We start from the raw sequence: 20,702 nt of genomic DNA, 5'->3' as shown, positions 1-20,702 counted from the left end.
GGTTTGGACAGAATCCAAACCGTTTTCGACCGCCAAAAAAAAAAATCGATCGGATCGGTTTGGTTCGGTTCGGTTTGACCGATTTTCACGGTGTACTGATTTTTTTGAACACCCCTAATGACTCTATTGTTTAGGTTTTTTTGGTGATCATCCGAATGCGGTCTTGGTTGAAGCATATCAATTAATTTATAAAACTAATATTTTAAAAGTTAAAACAAAATATCTCGAAAGATGTGGATACTATTTCATTCATCAACTTCAACATCTATCTATAAATAAAGTAACTATCTACTATTCATATATACAAAAAGTCTTGCACATAATAGCTAAATATTTTTTTATTTTTTTACCTAGACTTAGACATTAGAGAAATCATGCACCCTTAACTATTTTTTATCTTATAGTCTCTCGATAATTTAAAGAAGCCTTTTCTGTATATATAAATTTATTATTATATTTTAACAACTAGAAAACCCTTATAATTATTAAAACATTATTATACTCATCACTTTTAACCCTACCATGACATATTATACAAAAACTTAATAACCCTAAATTGTAAATGTTAAACTCATCCTAACACTAATTAATAATTTAAAAAAGCAAAGAAAAATTGTTATAATGCAGGCAGGCAGGCAACCCTTTAGGATTGGCTGCGATTCCTAAGATGGGTGGATGGAAGGATTAGACAACAAAGAATTTTAAGCATGTGTGTATATATGTTTGGCCATTGGTTTCCCATCCCAACAATCCACTAATGCCAACCCAATCAAATCGTCACTACTACTGATCAAAGGAATCCAATCGACCGACGTCAGTATCGATACTAGCCAGCACCCACTAATTTGTATTTGGCTTCGTATTTATTTATTTATTTATAATCTCCAAATTAAGAGGAAAACATCATTGCCTTCTCACACTGCTTTCTAGAAGTGTCTGCCGCCTATCTGCCACTCCTTTATTTTTTTTTATTGTGTCTTGGGAGACATCATCATCCCATTATATATAATTAATTAATTAATTAATACGATGAAATATGCCGTAGTGTTTAGGTTTGGATTTCTTGATCTCATATTTAATTAGACTTAAAATTTTGATTTATTTGAAACATGCACTCAAAATTGTGCCAGCAAGGAATATAAAATGTGTTTGGGCCCAAGCCCACGCGTATGTTGCACAGTTAGCTCACTAAGTTTACTTACAAGATCTAATTATTCACGTAATATAATTCTAGTCTTTATTCATCCTTTATTAAATTTATACAAAGACGTAGTCTTTATAGGATAATTATTATATAGTAATTATATTATTATCACGTCATCCTCAAATATAATTACTGATTTAAATATTAAAAAATTCTAAAAATAAAGGATGAGTTCTTTTTATTATTTTTAAGCTATTTTTAGTTTTTAATTTTTTAAAATAATAAAAATACGTTTAGTTTGTCATTTAAAAAAAAAATTATAAAAAAAATTCAAAACGACGATGTTGCTTTGGTTGTTTTCAGTTAAAACAATCTTTAAGTCCAAAATATGAAAAATATAATCCATTTTCCATGTTTTGGTTTTAAAAATAAAAGAAGAAAAAAGAAAGAAAATTTATTTTTAAATTTTTAAAATAAAATTATATATTTATTTAAAAATTAAAAAATATAGTATATCTATATTATAATTAAAAATATAACTTATATAAGGTAACATATAATATATTATTAAATATATTACACATATTATGTATAATAATATTTAATATAAATTATCACTCAGATATCAATAATTTATTAATCAAATTTATTATTTTATTTTAATAATAAAAATTTATTTAAAATTGTTAATTTTATTATTTACTAATTAAATAAAATACCATCAAATAAATTTTCTCAAAATTCAAAAGTAAATGTATTTTCTAATTTTTTGTTTTCAGAAACAGTTTTTTAAAATAACAAAAAGAACGTGTTTTCAGTTTTTTGAAAATAGACTATCAAAACAGAAAACTTAAAATAAATTTAAAACTCAAAATTAAAAATTAAAAACACAAAAAAAATGTAGCCTAAGCCTTATCCCCTTTTACATATAGAGTTAATCTAGACAAACCTTTTTACATATAGGGCCTATTTGATTGCTTTTAATTTTCATGAAAAATGATCAATTTCCATCTAAATTCTAACTTTTAACATGTTTGATTGCACATATTTTCCAGGTAATTAAAATTATAACTTTCGATCATGTGACCATCTTTTCCAGCTTTTGAAGGAAAATGAATTCCAACGGGGGGTGTAGATCAAATTTTCTCAGCAATTGGAAGCCCACACCTGCTCGACGTCTTCCATCCCAGGTTTCTTCTCTCCCATTCGGCGCTGTGCCTTCCTTTTGTTCGTCGCCATCTTCGCTGAAGACAAGCTTCGATTTCAAGTTCTAGACCAATTTAATGGCAGAGAGAGAGAGGACTCACTGAAGTTTGGTGGATCAGGCAGCGATGGTAATGACAGATCAACCAGCAGTGGCGAGATCGATGACGGAGGAAGGAAGGGAGGGCTGGAGCGACAGTGTTGGGGGTCGATGGCGGTGCAACAACATTGGCGGTAGGGGTCAATGATAGTGGCAAGAGGGAGAGAGAGAGAGAGAAAGTGAGAGAGAGGGTAAGAGATAGAGATGGCAATGGCTACTGCTTGGAGAAGAGGGAGAGAGAGAGAGAGAGAATGGGGAGAAGGGGGGCAGGGTCGCATGGGTAAGTCATTAAAGGATTTATTGGATTTTGGTGTTGCACGCGGTGGCCGCCGGTCGGGGGGGGTGGTGGGGTATCTAGAAAAATATAAAAATACTAAAAAAGACTTTTGATAAAAAAATTAAAATAATTGTGTATAATATATGAAGATGTAATAATAAAATAATTATGTATAATTTATTAATATATGTATAATTATTTTGTATATTTGATTATTTTTTTAAAAAAATTATTTATTATTTTGTGTATTTGATTATTAATTTGTGTATTTTTTAAAATTATTCTTTGAAAAATGGTACAATTTCCATGAAAAAAGTATCAATTTTCATGGAAAATAATGGCTATCAAACAACAAAAATTGGAAAAAATGCCTATTTCTATGGAAAATAATAGCTATCAAACACCAAAAGGTAGAAAAATATAACAATTTTTAGGTAAAAAATTAAGCCAATCAAATATGTTCAATTGACATTTTGCTTGAAATTTAATTCTAGACAATTCAATTAGCGAGAAAATATTTTATTTCCATATAAATTCCATGTTTGCAATCAAACGCACCCTAAATAAATAATAATTAAACTATATATACAAAAATAGAAAAATGCACAATACTATAAACTGATCCATGATTATATTATTGATTATACTACAAATCAATAATTATGGAGAATTGATAAAACATTAATAACATCCATATTTGTTCCTTTTTTTTATTTGTTGGTTAATTTTTAATATTTTTTTTTTTTACCAATTGGAACTTTCTCTTCACCACCCTCGTAGGGATGATTTACAAGGGTTCATAACTAGTATTTTTACTATAGGACCATTATTTATCTAACATCCAATTCTATCAAAGTTTTTTTTAGCTCACCTCAATATTCCCTGTTTGTTCAAGTGTTACTGAGCAATTTTTTTTTTATATCAAATAGATTTATCTATAATGTAATTTTAATGTGGCCAGTTTCCCTTCTCTTGTGATTAATTTTGCTACAAAACTTGTTGCTCTTAACACATTATTCACTCTATCCAAGTGCTGTTTCTATGTTATGCATGGCCATGCTTGATGTCAAGCATATTGATTGAAGTAGATTATTTTTTTTTTATCAATCAAATTCATTCTAAAATTGTACAAGATGTATAAAAAAGTTATGTTTAAGGAAAACGAAAAAGTACTAGCAACAACTTCATTTGAAATTATAATAAATGTATTATATTTTAAAATATTTAATTGGCTAATAAAATTATTTAAATATTAAAAAATATAATAATTAGATATTATATAAAAATGAAGTGAAATAATTGACTATATTCTGAAAAATTCGGCTACAAGTTCCAAACACGGCCTAGAACCACAACAGGTACTGGCGTGCTCCATTATTGCCCGGCATCTGCGTCCGTGTCTCTGTCTCTGCCTCTTTCGAAGTCACAGCGACTCCAAAATGGAAGCTGGCTCAGTTCTATCTGTCAATGCGCCCTTCTGTCTCATGGGGACTCCCAATTCCGAACATTTTAGGGTTCATTTGCAGCAAAAAGGCTTATCCAATCGAGCTTTAGCGCGCAAGGTACTTGTTTGGATCTATCTGCTCCCTATTATCCATACACATCTTATGCACAGACCTTTTGGCTCATCTTGTTCTGAATTGCTCCAGTGTAAACAAGTTATGCTTGTTCTTCGATATTGGAACATTTTCAAGCTGAATCCGTTGCTTTTTGCTTCGTAATAATCCTTAGTGGCTGAACTTATGTTTAAATTTTGTTTTAACTGATTTTAGTGCAACCTTGAAGTTGAAGGGCTTTTTGCTGGAAAAATCCAAGAGTTGAATCCGTGGCCCCTCGGTTCATGAAGCACAATACTGGGTTCTTAGGGTCATATTGTGTTTAAGCTTTCAGTTGTGTGTTACTTGAGTTTTTGATTCAATAATTATCCAGAAATAACATTGAACTAGTTATTGCCCAAATCCCTGATGCCATCGAGAGCATACCTGCCAAATATGTGGTATACAGCGATAGCAACTAGAACAATCACAAATCTTAATTTCACTAGATGGGGTCCACACATGAATTCTAGACCTCAAGCCATCTCTACCAGAAGGTTGGGGACTAGAAGTTCATGCTGTCTAGCATTGAGAGCTTTAAGCACATCTCGAAACTGCAAAAAGGGGGATACACCACAAGGAGGCTTGGACTTAAACCTAGAGAAAGGGACGAAAGAATGCAATCCTGAAAGAAAAAAAAAAAAAAGAAGAGAAGGATCTCTAAGTCTTGAAAAGCTCTTCTATTTCTTTTGCGTCGTGTACATCAAAATAGCAATAGATAAAACAAAAGCTATGCTTTATATTGCATAGGCAATCTTGCATCCAAGCATGCAAAAGCCTGACACGAATTCTAGGATAACCCATTGCAAGGTGCCCGCAGTGCACAAGGTTCTTTGCTTTGCAATGGTTGTATGTCCATGCAACATTCCCTTTATTTTTGTTTCCCAAAAGATTGTTTCCGCAACTCAAACTTGTGACCAGAAGAAGTAGCTTGCCATTGCTACCAAGGCTTGCCCTCAGCAGAACATGTTGTATGCCCAACAAAATTATATGAATAAAACCCCAGACCTCTCTAGTGATCGAACTGTGAAGGAGATGATCCTCAGACTCACCACTCTCTTTTAACATGAAGTCCTGATCAGTCGTCACATGTTTATGCTTCCTGAAGTTGTTAGAACTTAGAAATAGGCCTCTAACAATGCTCCGGACTTCTTTCAAGCCACATTTTTTTGGTTACCAAAGATAAGACTTTAAAATCTAAAGTATGCAAGGTAGGCCTCTATGTATTTTCCTCAGTATACAACAATGATGACAACATATCAAAGCCTTAATCCCACTGTGGGGTTGGCCAATCATTTCTATCGATGTCCTTATCTTTTGCAAGGCTCTTATAACCTATATTATACCTAAGAGTCTCTCACTTTGGTCTTTCCCTACCTCTTCTCACTATTGCATCTATTGGTCTTCTTTTCACATGACCAACAATAACATGCAACATTTCAAGCTTTAATACCACTATGTGGGTTTGGCTATTCTTTTAATATGATCAAATCATCTTAATCTTGTCTCATATATATTATCTCCAATAGGAGTCACTTCGACTTTGTTATGAATAACCTTACTCATAGTTTTACTTTTTTGTGTATGGTTGCACATCCATTGTAACGTTCTTATCGTGGTATGCAAACTGGTATAAAGATCCAAAGTACTGTGTATAAGCAACTCATGTAGCTGATCCCACCTAATAGGATTGAGGCTTGTGATGATGATGATGGAGTTGAGTAATACGTGAATTTTCTCCTCTTTCTTTTTCCTTTTGGTTATACTAGGCTGTTTAAGCAACAACAACTACATCACCTTATAAATCTTTTGATCCAATTATCTTAAACATCTATTCATAAAATACTCAATGATCTACATAAAATTTGGTTCAGTTTTGTTTATTCGTGAATAATTATAGTATTTACCTGCTTATTATCTAGATGTTATCTCCTTATTAGTATTTCATTGACATATCAAGGTGATTAGATTTGATCCTAGTATTAAAACAAGCAGTTCATTCATTTATTTATTGGGGTGTTAAGTTAAAATGTTAAAGGCACATCCTCATGGTTTCTATTATGATATTTTTGCCAGAGTGTATACTTCTAAAATGGAACATAAAACTCTCTCTCTCTCTTGCTTGCTCGCTCGCTCTCTCTTAATGTTTTTCTTCTTTGGGAGTGCTTAGAATAGGTTCTTCGGCACTGGAAGCAGGAAGTCAGTCTCAACCACACCCCTAATGAGAATTGTGCTGCATTGATTCAAACCTTTAGCAGAAAAAACTTACCTCATGTTGCTCCGGAGATTTTTCTTGAGATGAAATCTGAAGGCTTTCCACTTGACGTATCTGCACTATCAGCCCTGATGCTATGCTATGCCAATAACGGTCTTTTTCTTGAAGCTCAGGCAATTTGGGATGACATTCTGAACAGTTCTTTTGTTCCTAATAGTCAAATAATTTCAGAACTCATTGATGCCTATGGCAGGATGCAACATTTTGATGGAGTGCAGAGAATGCTGTATCAGTTAAGTTTGAGGGACTATAATTCACTACCTGAGATTTATGCAGTAGCTCTCACTTCTTTTGGAAAGGGAGGACAGCTGGAGTTGATGGAAAGTACTCTCGAGGAGATGAATTCAAGGGGTTTTGCATTAGATTCGGTGATGGAGAATGCTATTGTCATATACTATAGTATTTTTGGTTCTCTGACTGAGATGGAAGCTGCTTACAGCCGTCTTAAACGGTCTAGGACTCTCATAGAGGAAGAAGGTATAAGGGCAATGTCCATTGCCTATATAAAAAACAGGAAATTCTATAGTTTAGGTGAGTTCCTTAGGGATGTGGGTCTTGGTAGGAGAAATGTGGGTAATCTCCTGTGGAACCTTCTGCTTCTGTCTTATGCTGCAAATTTCAAGATGAAAAGCTTGCAGAGAGAATTTTTGAGAATGGTGGAAGCTGGATTTCATCCTGATATTACAACGTTTAATATACGAGCTCTGGCTTTCTCAAAGATGTCTTTGTTCTGGGATCTTCATGTCAGCCTTGAACATATGAAGCATGAACAAGTCATCCCGGATCTTGTGACTTATGGTTGTGTTGTTGATGCTTACTTGGATAGGAGACTGGGAATGAATTTGGATTTTGCTTTGAGGAAAATGAATGTCCATGCATCTCCACAGGTGTTGACCGATCCTTGTGTATTTGAGGCCATGGGAAAAGGGGATTTCCACTCAAGCTCAGAGGCATTCTTGGAGTTTGAGAGTTGGGAGACCTGGACTTACAAGAAGCTGATCAAAACATATCTGAAGAAGAAATACCTGAGTAACCAAATATTCTGGAATTACTGACGTGTGAATTGTCTATGAAGATTAGTGTACAGATACAATATGGACTGGCTGCTTACTGTTAACAGCTTATGTTTTCGGGTCAATGAGCAATCTCTGGCAACTGTCAACTGCTACAGTACAACACGGTGAAATCATCCTAACCTTTACAATCAATCCCATTTCTGTTTAGATTTGTAAATACTTTGCTCTTTCTTCTTCTTCCTCTTCTTTTTTTTTTTTTTTGTTTAGTAATTACTTTTATCTTTTGTTTGCCACTTTCTTATATATTAAATTTCTTTCTGTGATCTTCAGACCTTTGTGGTACTCATTAACTTTGACCATATGAAAGGCAAACAAGGAGGGCCTTAAATTTCGCTTGCAATGGCACAATTTGGTAGGTGTTTCCTGTAACTATGGCATGTTCTGTAAAAATGATCCGAGTTCATAGAAGAATTCTGATGTCTATGGTCCTTGTTTTTCTTATTCTTCCTTCCTCTAACCTTTCACATGCTCTCTTTTGTTTTGAATTTCCCTTTGTAGCCCAGAGGGATCAAGTATTAGATCAGGTGACACGTTTTGTTGTCTATGAACTTATAAATTGATTTAGGTTTGTTTGGAATGTATGACGCCTTGACTCTTGGCCAGAAAATGTAGCTAAAGAATTTGAAATTGAATTGAGAGGCTTGGCTCTTAAATTGTTGAATGAGATTTTTTTTTTTTCAGGCAAGTAATAAATGGTTGAGATTTTTATTCGTTAGCAATATCCTCCTAGTCTGAATTTCAATTAGATATTGACTACAACAAGAATCACAGCGTTGAGGTAGGGTTGGTTATCTGAATTCTAGACCTCCAGCCATCTCTATCATCAGCCATATTCTTTGTAAGACCATTATACTTTATATCATGTTTAACGGTTCCTCACTAAGTTTTTTGTGGTTGTTCTCTCACTCTTACAAGGGAATATGAACTTAAAAAAAGTACTAACAACTGTATATGGATGTTCGTCATTTTCAAGTCCTGATATCAAAATGCAAGCCCCTTTTAAATCTTGCCCAGCAGCGATTAAGTTGATCTGGGAGAACAATACAGACTAAAGTTGGGTGATGTCTGCTCGTGAGAAGTTGTGAATTAATGGCTTAAATAAGTAGAAGAGGGATGTTATAGGCTCTTTTGGTTGCTAAACTGGTAAGGTTTCTTTTGATTTCCTTCTTTCTTTATTTCTTTTTTGTATTATTCTTTGTATTAGTGATGTGCTAGTGGACTAGCTGCTGAAACTTCTGAACATCGAAACATTGGAAGGTTGTAGAAAAGCATAGATTAAACCAAGAGTGGTGTAAGATTTTTCAATGTATTTCTATCAGTTCAACCCTGGTTGAGAACTACTTGTTTCTGAAGAAGAATCGAGTAAGATGCTCCTTGAGAAATGCTGGATCAAAGTGGTGAAACTCATCATCTATATATTATTCGAATTTTCTAGCAAGATAATGCCAATAACTTTCATGTGAACAACAGCATTGCAAATCTGATCCTCAAGCAGTAGAGGGAGTGGCAGAAGACCAGATGTAGAAGCTCAAAGCATTCTGGTAAGGAAGCCAATGCTTATCCCCAAAACAAGAATATAGTCATCCTAAGAAATGAAGCAAATTGATGCACGATCTTGGTTTTGTATATGTATATGTATATGTTGCATACATATACATCCCCATATATTTGATCTTGGTTTTTATTTTTTGCAATATTAGCTTGTAGAAGATGTCTGGACCCCACCTAGCTAGTATAGAAGACGGCTCGACTGTATCGATTTTTTGTTTAATTGTACTGCAAAGAGCTAGGAATTTCCACACTGGGACACAATTAAATGGTATTTTTCATATTTTGAGGATGTGCCAATATGGGATTTACACATCATTTGATGTAATGATGAAATTTTTCATTCATAATAAGGTTACATGTTTGAATTGTACAGATACTTATCTTCGAAAATGGTAAGAGAAATTTTAGATGCGAAAACGAGACTATTTCGATTTCGATTTATATTATTGCAGGATGAAGGGGGAATAGGGGAAGGTTAGAGAAGAGGTCCGAATTGCAATGAAAGGGGAAAATTACAACCGAAAAGAAAGGAAAGAGTGTGTGGGAAGTAGTGAGCAAAGCCGAAAAGAAAAGGTGACTCATTCCCTTTATTACACAACCAACAGCCAAAAGCCTCAATAAAGAGGTCCAAACCAAAAACCGGAGAGCTTTATGATCTTCGCTGATAACCACCAGCCACCAGCCACACCACCACATAATCAGACAATGATAATATCAAATTAAATACAATTTACCCATAATGCAGTATGATATGATTATAACAAAAAAAAAATATATGATAATAATAATATTAAAATAAGAACTATATATGCCTTATTTGTAAGAAATATATCTTATAAAGTCAAGTTATTGATCCCCCAGTTTAATTCTATCGAATTAGTTTGTGAGTGCCACTTCTCAGAAATCTTCACCGCCGAAGGAGACGGTGGAAGAACACCAGGCGTCGTCTGTGATGAACTGCATCCATGAATCATCTTTGTCTTCTTCCTCCATGCATGAAGAAGATGCCAGAGGAACATCCGGCGACATGGTTTCGCTCTCGTTGATGATGCCTTGCGAGTTCTCGATCATCGATGCGCTACATTGGCCTTGCTCTTCCACCTCGGAGCAAATGCCGTTTTTCTTGAACACTCGACACAGTGCGTAAGAGTCCTGCAGGGTGTGAGTATGTACGAACGAATCATTCGTATTCAATATAATTAATTATATGGCATGAAATTAAAAAAAGAAATATCTAGGGCATCTATCTCTCTAACGCTAACATGCATACATATAGCTACAGAGTTTGCAGGCAATGCATGCCTTTTCTTTTGTTTATTGGTTGAGTCCAGACGAAAATTGATGGTTGATGATTAAGAAAAGACGATAAAAGAGAAAAAGACGATAAAGAAGCAAAAGTTTGACGATGCTGAATCTGGCATCTATATATAATACACACACACACACATGTATAAAATATTGAGGATCCATACAGATAGATAAAGCCCGGATGTTAGACTGATCACTGAACGAGGTCAATAATTGAGGCTAGCTGCGACAGTATTTAGTAGACATATTCGTACATTTGCACAGCTATATCTATGTTCTCTACCTCTTTTTCAGGCACACCAACACACGGGATTAAAGAAAGAAAAGGAAAGCAAGCAGACTCCTAGCTAGTGTATAAACTTCCTTGCTTTATTGGGTTCGGAAGAACCTTTTTTCATAAAGAGACTGTTTTTACAATTCAATTCGATGACCCGGTTATTTGGATTTTGATTTAAGTTTTTTAGATGTAATTAAATATTGAGCAGCGGAGAGAAAGCAAGACAAATGAGGTAGGCAGCATTCCTCATCAGGGGCAGTGCGTATTCAAGGTTGTGAAACAAGTTAAGGCATGGCGATTGGAGAGAGCCATTTTAACTTATTCTAGTGTTTGGAATAAAGTGAAAAGTGACCGACACCTTCTTGCCAACGCATGAAAGTGAATAGAGGGCTATCTTCTTTTTGGCTTGCAGTTTAGTTTTTATCTATCTATCTATCTATCTATCTATCTATATATATATATTTGTAGTTTTATATATGATCTAGATCTAGCTATGTGATTTGCTGAGTGTCAAACAAGTGGGCAAGATAGATGGAGATTCAATAATATATATAGGCTATAGGGTGGTGGGGAAGAAGGGGATTCTACTTTTGTCTCATTAGAGCAAAAGGCAAAGGAAGCCAAGCTCTGTCAGCTAGAAGACACCCCCACAAGCAACGAATATGCAGTTCTCCATTTCATTTTATATGATCCTTATAGAATACATATATATGAATATAAGCAAATTCATTAACAACTACAGAAGCTAAGGACGATAGCCAGCAACAAGGAAAAAAAGAAGCTAAAGATGAGAATAGAGATAGAGAATATATATGAGAGCCCAAACTTTCCATGCACGTCATGCAGTAGCAGTATTTCTCACGTATGATCATCATCATCATCCGTATATATACATTTAAGAACCCCCCATTGCATTTCAGTTTTAACTGCGCGCTCTCATCTTAGCGAAGCTAATCATCAGTTTTCTGCAGATTAAGGGTTCAGTCTCCATTTTGCTTTAATTCCATCTGGCACTCTGCCGATCTGGAATTTCAGCTAATGGCACTGCTACTGCAGGTCATTATTAGCTAGTGCTTAATTGGCTAAGAGAGATCGATGAGATGAACTGACTGTGCTACCTAGTGGCAACAGCTTAAATCCTTCGAAGGGAATGTGTTAACCTGCTCAAAATGAGAGACTCTCGTGTACTAAAGTGCGGGTCTTTATATATATATACGCCCTAGTTTCTACTTAGGCAAATAACCAATGCCAAACCAAAAGATGATAATGCAATTGTGAATGCTGAGGAATTAAGACCATAATTAATACAGATAGTCTCATTAAGCATTTTGAAAGCTGATAAGTCTGACGGAGATTGATATAGACTACCTGAATTCCAGAGGTTTCCTCGCATTCCTTGTCGTCGAGGCGATACTCGTGCATCACCCAGTCGGTTCTAATACCCTGAGGAGCTCGGCCTTTGTAGTAAACCAGCGTCTTCTTCATTCCAATGGGCCGGCTCTGGCATGTCACCCTCCGATCTTTCCCAGTCGACTTCCAGTATCCAGCTCGGGTTGCTCTATTCGTTCTGAATCCATTTGGATACTTCCTATCCCTTGGTCCAAAGAAATACCACTCCGGGTCTCTACTAGGCAAGAAGGATTTCTCTGCACGTACCCACCCACACACACACACACACACACAAAGATGAAGAGAGAATTTCCAATCAGATTAATTAGTTAGAAGCAAATTAATCCTCAAATTAACAGAGAGTGTGCATGCATGGACGTGAACGGGAGAAAAAGAAGAAGAGGAAGACGACGACGATGAATGAAATTAGAACCTGCTAACTCCCAAGGCTCACATTTGTAGAGATCGACCTCTGGAATAATGTCGAGTTCAATCTCGAGCCCATGAATCTTCCTCTTGAGATAATAATTGACGAGCTCCTCATCGGTTGGATGAAACCTGAAGCCCGGAGGCAGTCCAACTGGAGCCATAACAATGGTGCTGCTCTGGCCCGCCTTTGCACCACCCGCCTTGTGATCGCTAATTAGCTTCCATTGAATGATATCGTGTGTGTGTATATATATAATTATATATATAGAAGGGGTTCCGGTTAGTCCCTTGTCCATGGCCCAGTTTTCACTTTAGCTTTTGCAGATTCTCAGACAAACGTTTCCCGCAAGCCCCTTGCCTTTCCACAACCTACCATATCTATATATCTTCACAACTGATCTCTAGATTCTGCGCAGGCTCAGCCGAGAGAGCATGAGAGAAGGTCCTCTCTTACGTTAACACCACTCCTTAACTACATAAAGGTCTGGTAATTAAACTCACTGCCCAAAGTTGAATAACAAACCTTCCAACGTCAAATTAAAGGTGGCCCCAACACAAAGCTCTTCCGATGGTATGTGTTTTTTTGACGATTGGCATTTTATTATATATGTGGTCAAAGTTTGAGTTGGTTTAGAATGAAGTAATATTGGATACTTATGATATTGTCTTAAAAATTAATGATCTTCGTGAAAAAAAAAAAATGACTTGTAGTAAGGGATCTTCTTGATTATGTGGGATTCTACCCCGCTGCATTGCTCCTCAATTTTTTAGTGGTTGTTGATTCTATTATTCATGGGTAGGGAAGCCAATGATACATAAATAATATCTTTATTTACTCTTAATAGTAATGAGTTTTTTAAATATCCTGAATAGTTTAGGGTGTTGATTCTTATAAGATTAGAGAATAATTTCTCTTCTCCTTGACTATAAAAAATAGGACCAATGGCACCCAAACCGTCTATAGTTTGGGTCATTTGCATGGAAACTCTATGTTTTAAAAATGGTTTCAAATGTCCCTATGGTTTGGTTTTATTGTTGAAACACCTTTTTGATTATACTAACCTCAAACTTTAATTAATCTAAATTAATTAAAACTGAATAATAAATAAAAATTAAAAATTAAAGTACCAGAGAATGAGAGAGAAAAACATACAAAAATGACCGATTTGAAAGATTGAAACTATAATTTTTCATGATTGAAAATGATGAGTTTTTCAATACCATCGTTTTTATCTATCTTCTCTTTTATCACCTCGACACAATTGTCACAACCACCATAATCATAACCTCATATCCCAAAACTCGTACTAACTATTTGTTGAAGATTAAATTGCAGGCGATACCACAATAATTCTGCTTAGATCTTGCCAAACCAAGTTGGTTCATCTAAAAAATCATCACCCTTCAATGAACCTAGAGTCATTTGTTGATCTCACTACTAATAGCTCAAAAACCCATTGTTTTCAACTCTATCATAAAAAATAACTTATAGATAGATTTGATTTTAGTTTCGAATTCCATGTAGAAAGAGAGAGAGAGAGTGCACAAATGAGGTTTTGTAGTGGTGGCATAAGGCCGAGCAAGATAGTGGTTGATGGAAATAAGTTGATCGAGCTAGAGAACAAATTAAGGGGAAGTGAGGTGGTGTTGATTGTGATGACTAGCTAGCAAAAAAAGTTGATGAACAAAATGATAAATGATGAATATTAACTTTTATAAGTGTTTCAATTTCTTTTTTGTTTTTTACTAAATTCAAGGGTAAAAGCCTATTGATTGCCTAATGAGTTCTAGATGGCTAGAAGCCAATCAACTAAATGACAACTTCCTAATAATATTTTAGTTAACTCAACTTTAATTTAATTTTATTAACTAAATTTAGCTTAATTGAGATTTAATTAACAGTTTTACTGACAGAAATGTGGTGTCTTAACTAAAAAGTCAAATCATCTGTAGAACTAGTTCTAAATCATAAGAGATTTTTGCACAAATGCCTCAAACCACAGGGATACAAGTGCAATGGACTAGATGGAATTTGCACAAATAATTTTCTTAATGAAAGCATGATTAAGAAGTTAGGTTATCCAACTTAAAAGGCATGCATTTGATTGAACAACTCACAATCTAATTAAAGATCAAACCCACTATGAAAGCACAAAAGTTGTCCCAATGATGATACTCTTTACGTTAAACATTTTGCAGGCATAATTAGTCAAAGTAACTAAAGGGTAAATAAAGCTCATGAAAGGGCCACTAAAAAAGTCCCATCAAGAATCAAGGTGCTCGTCAGCCCACAGCCTTGGTGGCTGGGTCAATGCAAGAACAGCCCAAGTGGAAATTGGGCCTCTAAAGGGCAGCCCAACTGAAACACCCCTATAAATACTTGCGAATAAAGCTTTTCAGATTTAAATTTTAAACACCTTCCCGTAATTAAGCTCAACCCTACCCTCCTTGCAGCTACTGACGACGTTCCCGCCCATTGACGAGTCGGGGAGCTCGTGATTTGTTCGTCGCCGGCCGGTTTTTTGACCCTGCCGCCGGCGCGCTTCCCGCAGAGGCTCAACGCGAATACGTATCGGAGAAAGAAGAACAATAAATCAAGCTGCAAGGATATGTCAACAATCGGAATTGGAAATGAAGGGGACACGGCTGCAGTGGTTAAGCATCGATTCCTAGGGTTTCTAATTTGGCAATCGGTTCAATCAACGCTAGTTTACTTTGTTTTTAAATCCGTATTATTCTCCTTTCCCTTTGTTAGGACTAGGAACCCGCCATTCGCTCCCTCTCTCATCGTCGGTTTCTTCGCCTTTCTCACTTTCCACCTCTCTCTCCTCCTCTTCTCCACCTCCTTCTCTGCCGTGGCCTCGCCTCAGCCCCACAGCCCGGCCTCCCCCTCGGATCTGGCTCTCGGCCTCGTCCGCCTCGTTTTCGTCTCCGGTGGCCAGTCCTTTCCCACTGATTTCCGTCGTCGAGCGAGGATTTCTCTCAGTTTGATCCTCTTCGTCATTGCTTGTGCTCTGTCCGGTTCTCTCTCGCTGCTTTCTGTGTGCTGGAGCTGTTTTGATGCTGGAGGGTCCCCGCCGCGGAAATACGTCTTGGCAACACTCGGGTTTAGAGGGCTCACTGTTGGGCTCTTTTACGGGCTTTATTACGTCTACAAGCAGCGATGGGGTTTGCAGTTCCCTATTGTTCAGGTGGATTCCTTTCTCCTTTTTATTCTTGCGGTTTGCTTTACTTTCTGTATATGTATGCATATCCTCTTATATGTAGGACTGAGCTGAGATGCTATCTCACGGAAATAGCACTTGCAATTATCTTTTGAACTGAAGAATAGGGGAGTGGTAATTGGCTTTTTTTGGGTAATCTGCCTTGATGTTAGACTTATTTGGTAAATTTGCCTTTGTTTTTGAATTAGACCTTTTTCTATGAGAAAGCAGCTTGTTTTAATTTCACATTGTAATTTCTAAGAAATATGCTATGGTTTCTTTAACCCTTGGGCAGATTCAATAATTATTGCAGCATAAAAAAATTTGGAATTATCCAAGGCTTATAGGAGAAATGCAAGATTACTGACATCTCTTTCAGAACAACCGATATCTCTTTCTAGACAAGCAAATATCATTTCTTAGTTTCCACTTCCTTATCAACTGCTGTATCTATAACCATAATGATCATATATCTGTAGATTATGCACCCTTAAAGGTTTTGTTTTGTTTTCTCTTTTTTTTTTTTTGGGGGGGGGGGGGCTTGTAAAATCATTGGACTGAAGAAGATATGAAGGTTAGACAGCTTGGCTTGTTGTCTTCACTTGTCGGATCATGAATATCCACCAGCTATAATGGTGTTACTGCTATGCTAGCATAGCGTTCTTGCCTGATGCAATTTCCCTGTCATCTGCTATTAATGCTTCTTGTATTTTATATAAATTATAATGAAGTTATATAATAATTTATTTATTTACTCTTATAACATGTGGCACATGATGCATGTCAGTTCCCTTGGCTGTCAGCTTAACCTATGGCTGAATTGTTGCACTAAAAGATATAGAAGTAGGATAGTTCTTTTTGTTGGTTTATTATGTGGGATCACAAAAATGCAACACTTATATAAAGTATGCTAATTGAAAAACACATTGAGGGGACATACACTATACAAACAAAAACAGAAACTAATTGGCTATGGGCATGGTTAATTCCTTATGGCCAACATCCTTGCAGAATATGATAATTTTCCTTATATAACCCTCCAGATGTTATCCAGAGATGAAAGCCTTTGAAGCCACTTACCACCATCACTTGCTCCTGCTGTTATTTCTGTGTTATTTCTATGTAACTGATCCCACGTGGTGGGATAAAGACTTGGTATGTTGTTGTAGTGCTTTGGTATTTTATGTTAATGTTAGGTTGGTCATTAGTGACAACTATTAGCCTTGTCCTCCTTTTTCTTGAAATCACTGAATTTAGAATAAGCTCAATCACTGTTTATACATATGTTTGTACGTGTTACTTGAGAACTGTTGTCTACTTTAGTGATGCCTTCCTTCTCATCATCTTGGTCAATTATTCTAATTCTGCTTGTCAACAGCGTCCTGCTTTTTTCAGCTTCAAGATGGGTCTCCCTTTGGCTACTCAACAGGCTTTAAAGCTTTCTATGGCAGCTTACCTCCTCTCAGCTGTGTTGGCAGTATTTCTTCATTATGAGTTAAAGGGTCAGGTTACAATGGGAAAATTAATTGCTCAGCAAATCAATTTTTACATGGGAGTGTTTGTGGTTTACCTCTGCTGGGAATTAAACCATCACTTACATCAGGTTAGTTCCTTAAATATATTGTATCTGTTACAAGCATTGTTATTACTTTTGATATTCATTGGTGTGGGTGGTCTTTTAGAGTGCCTTTGTATGTTAACTCTAGTAGATCATTACTGAAATTAAAGATACTGTGTTGTATTTCTTTGAATGACTTCTTCCATGGTGCTTCTTGATCAAATACTCAAGAGGAAGTATGTGAAATTACCTTGATGGTAGGCCTCTTGTAGTGCATTGTTCCTAGCTGACATTATATTTCTTGCATGTGGTTATGTTACTTGTATCCGATTGATGTTTTATATGCTCATACCTCAACGTGTTGAGAATTATTTTAAGCATCGGTACATGTCCCAATTACCACATGAATTACCTATGTAGGTGCTGCATACAAAAAGGTTTACATTTGCACCACCAAAAGGATCAGCAGCAGCGGAAACAAATCCAAGTGAACCTCTTCTTGCAGCGCTGGAGCAGAGCAGACCCAAATCCCTTGTCCAGTATCTTGCATATCTTGATCTCTGCATGGTTTGTGAGAGGAATGTTGATATGTGGCGCCGAAGTGCCTTTTTTGAAGAAACTGGCGAGACTTACAAAAGGGTTATGGCTGTATGTTTGAGGCCTCTGGAACAGTTTGCCTCAAAGCTGGGAGAAAGTTTAGATAGTAGTTCAGTTGACAAGCCATTTCAATTAAGTCATCAGTTATGGTCACCTGCTGACTCAAGACTAGACTCAAGGCTTCTTGAAATATTTTATGATTTCCAGGTATGAAATTCACTTTCGAAAAGGCATGGGATTTGTTCTATTTTATCTTTATTTATTTATCTGCATATTCTGGTTCATTGTCACGTTCTATCATTGTGAATTGACCAGCATAGTTGTACTTGGAATTTATTTTTCCTATATGCCTGTCGTTTTTCAGCCTACTTAGTGAAGGGAATAATTTTTGGAAGTTCTACTTTTCCAATCTTTAGTAGGAACTTTTTCCACAGTAGGAATTTATGTTTTTGTCTCCTCCCTTCTCTCCCTCATTCTTCTATTTCCTATTTGAGTTTCTTGTACCTAAATTTGTGACAGTTGTAAGAATCTTGAAGGGTGTCATGGTTACATTCTCTTTCTGAAATGAGCATTTGAAATTGGACAGAGCAATTTTGAAGCCTTTAGTTTGGAGGACATGTTTCTATATATTTGTAAATGAAATGACTACATCCTTGTTTTAGTTTGCATGTGCTACAAGTATATAGGATAACTGATAGTGTTATGAACTCTCTCTATCAATGAATGTAAAATTACATGTCTTCTGTCCATTACTGGATGAACTTGAGTTTTGACATTTCTGCTAGTGTTAAAATAGTTTTAGCTAATCCTGCTTTGATATTTCTTTGTCAATTTTGAAAAGTTTCTCCCCCATGTCTGTGCATGTGGATGTTGTCACCAAGTCGAGTGAGCCTTATGTAGTTTCCTTATGGAATGTTCATGTGATTTCCAGAAACTCAGGCAAAATCCTTCTCTTCACCTAGCTGTTCTTCCCTTGTGGGGAAAATGACAGTCAATTTACCAAGAGAGTGGAGTTCAAACATTTGGTATAACCAAATAGTGCCTTCCTGTGGGTCCAACTGAGTGCAGTAGTCAGGATCTCAAGGAGAACGTTTCCACACACAGTACCTAAGAAGTAGCGATCCTGATGTTCGAGTAGAAACTAGGGTTTCCTATAATTTTAGATTTTAAAAATGTTATGTCATATTCTCCTTAGGTCCATATGCCTGTTTGTTTTTCCTTTATTGGACAATTTCCATAGATGTGTATGAGTACCTGGTCTACCAATGAATATTTACTATTGAATACAGATTACGAAATGCAATTTTTATAGTAGTACTAAACCGGGATGTCACATTGAAATAGCATAGCTAATAGCGGCTGCAAATTCTGATGCAGCTATGTGCATGGTGTGCCCAGACCGTTAGCTCATTGACTGTACATTCTCACAAGGAGGACCGGTTTGGAGTTGCTCAACTATCAGGCAGCAATAGTGCAGTGACGTCAACGCTGTTATCTTGCTTAATTGCAGTCGAAACATTCATGGGGAAGAAAACCACTGTGCAATCTCCGAATTATCTCATGGGGCCAGCTAACATTAAATGGGCCACGCTGAGCGCGGGAAGAAGAGAATCTGCTATGGTTGTCTCAGCCAGAAGGAGAGCGAGTCCCCTTTACTCAAAAGCATATGCTATGGCCGACGTTCTGAGGACGTCAATTTACTGCATTGTGTCTGAGTTTCATGATGAGATGCTGAACAGTGCCAAAGCCGGACTTCTTGAGAAAGAATGGATCATCAGTAGCAAGCCTCTTTATGGAGCCCCTGAGCTCCTCCTGCAGAAATTACGCCTTTTCCTGGATTTTCAAGCTTAGCCAGTAGCTTTGTTTTTTTAAGGGCCTTTATTTTTCTTTACTTGTTAATTTACGGGAGAGAACCCCCTATTTTGAGGGAGGCAATTCTACTAAAAAATCCAGAATAGTGATGTGCCGGAGGGTTCTTTTTCTTCTTTTTTTTTTCACCCCAAATTCCTATGTCGGACAATTTTTTTTTAGGAACACTCCATATGATTTACGTTTAAAATTTCAGGTCTCTGATTTTATTTTTAAAAAAAATTAAACCCATTTTTAAATTTAATAATGTATTGATTTAAAAAAAAACTATAGAATCCAAAAATCGAAACGAAATCAGAGGAGTATTCGTAAAAAAATTGACTTAAAAAGTGACGGGGAAGGAATTTTACCTTCATTCTTTAGGCCGTATCCTTGTATCCATCTCCCCTCTTTTTCCGTTGGGAAGTCCGAACCTGGAATTTCTCGACTACAAGACATTTTTTACACAACTTGGGTATCCCTCACGGGCTATATGCTACTGGAAAAATTTTAATTTTTTTTTTAAAATATTAGATTGAGAATCTATATTCCCATATTTGGTATAATTTTTTTGTAATAAGGATCCTGGAATATAAGTTTTTTGAGAATGATTTTTAAGTAACTTTTTTACAAAAAAATTTTCATAGAGGGTTAAGAATTCAAGTTTCTTATGGACTCGAGAATGTTTTTAATAAAAAAAAAGACTAAAGTACCCCTTATCTTTTTATAACCCCTTGCAAACATATTAGTTCTTATCATTTTATAACTCCATACAAACATATTATATATATGTAATATATTTATATTATTTATTATAAAATATTATATATATATTGAAGTAAATATTCATACAAACATATATATATTATGTA

The 20,702-nt window shown here is 35.9% G+C and overlaps 3 protein-coding genes across 8 annotated transcripts; 2 read left to right on the top strand and 1 right to left on the bottom strand.

The window, feature by feature from the left end:
* The first annotated feature begins 4,062 nt into the window (after positions 1 to 4,062).
* LOC127795784 (pentatricopeptide repeat-containing protein At3g42630) lies at positions 4,063 to 9,149 on the top strand. Of its 6 annotated transcripts, none has more exons than XR_008021858.1 (3): positions 4,063 to 4,286; positions 6,495 to 7,774; positions 7,941 to 9,149. XR_008021858.1 is itself a non-coding variant. In XM_052327677.1 (2 exons), exons 1-2 carry the CDS (start codon positions 4,164 to 4,166, stop codon positions 7,647 to 7,649), a joined length of 1,278 nt encoding a protein of 425 aa, XP_052183637.1. In that variant the 5' UTR covers positions 4,063 to 4,163; the 3' UTR covers positions 7,650 to 9,149. The 6 variants fall into 6 exon arrangements, 3 of the variants coding, with proteins under 3 accessions (XP_052183637.1, XP_052183638.1, XP_052183639.1); XR_008021860.1 differs by having other exon boundaries at positions 6,495 to 7,822; XR_008021859.1 differs by having other exon boundaries at positions 6,495 to 8,813; positions 8,928 to 9,149.
* Positions 9,150 to 9,284: 135 nt separating this feature from the next.
* LOC127795785 (NAC domain-containing protein 54-like) lies at positions 9,285 to 13,140 on the bottom strand. Its single transcript, XM_052327680.1, has 3 exons — positions 12,629 to 13,140; positions 12,175 to 12,452; positions 9,285 to 10,373 (listed from the first exon to the last, which is right to left on the bottom strand). The coding sequence occupies exons 1-3, from the start codon at positions 12,918 to 12,920 to the stop codon at positions 10,119 to 10,121; spliced, it is 825 nt and encodes a 274-aa protein (XP_052183640.1). The 5' UTR covers positions 12,921 to 13,140; the 3' UTR covers positions 9,285 to 10,118.
* A 1,895-nt stretch (positions 13,141 to 15,035) lies between these two features.
* Positions 15,036 to 20,012, top strand: LOC127795978 (uncharacterized). Its single transcript, XM_052327984.1, has 4 exons — positions 15,036 to 15,815; positions 17,206 to 17,430; positions 17,806 to 18,189; positions 19,360 to 20,012. The coding sequence occupies exons 1-4, from the start codon at positions 15,234 to 15,236 to the stop codon at positions 19,831 to 19,833; spliced, it is 1,665 nt and encodes a 554-aa protein (XP_052183944.1). The 5' UTR covers positions 15,036 to 15,233; the 3' UTR covers positions 19,834 to 20,012.
* The last annotated feature ends 690 nt before the right edge of the window (positions 20,013 to 20,702 follow it).

This window comes from Diospyros lotus, chromosome 2 (assembly GCF_014633365.1).
Source record: "Diospyros lotus cultivar Yz01 chromosome 2, ASM1463336v1, whole genome shotgun sequence".
NCBI classification, from domain to species: Eukaryota; Viridiplantae; Streptophyta; class Magnoliopsida; order Ericales; family Ebenaceae; genus Diospyros; species Diospyros lotus.
This window is presented reverse-complemented; position numbering and strand designations above follow the sequence as displayed.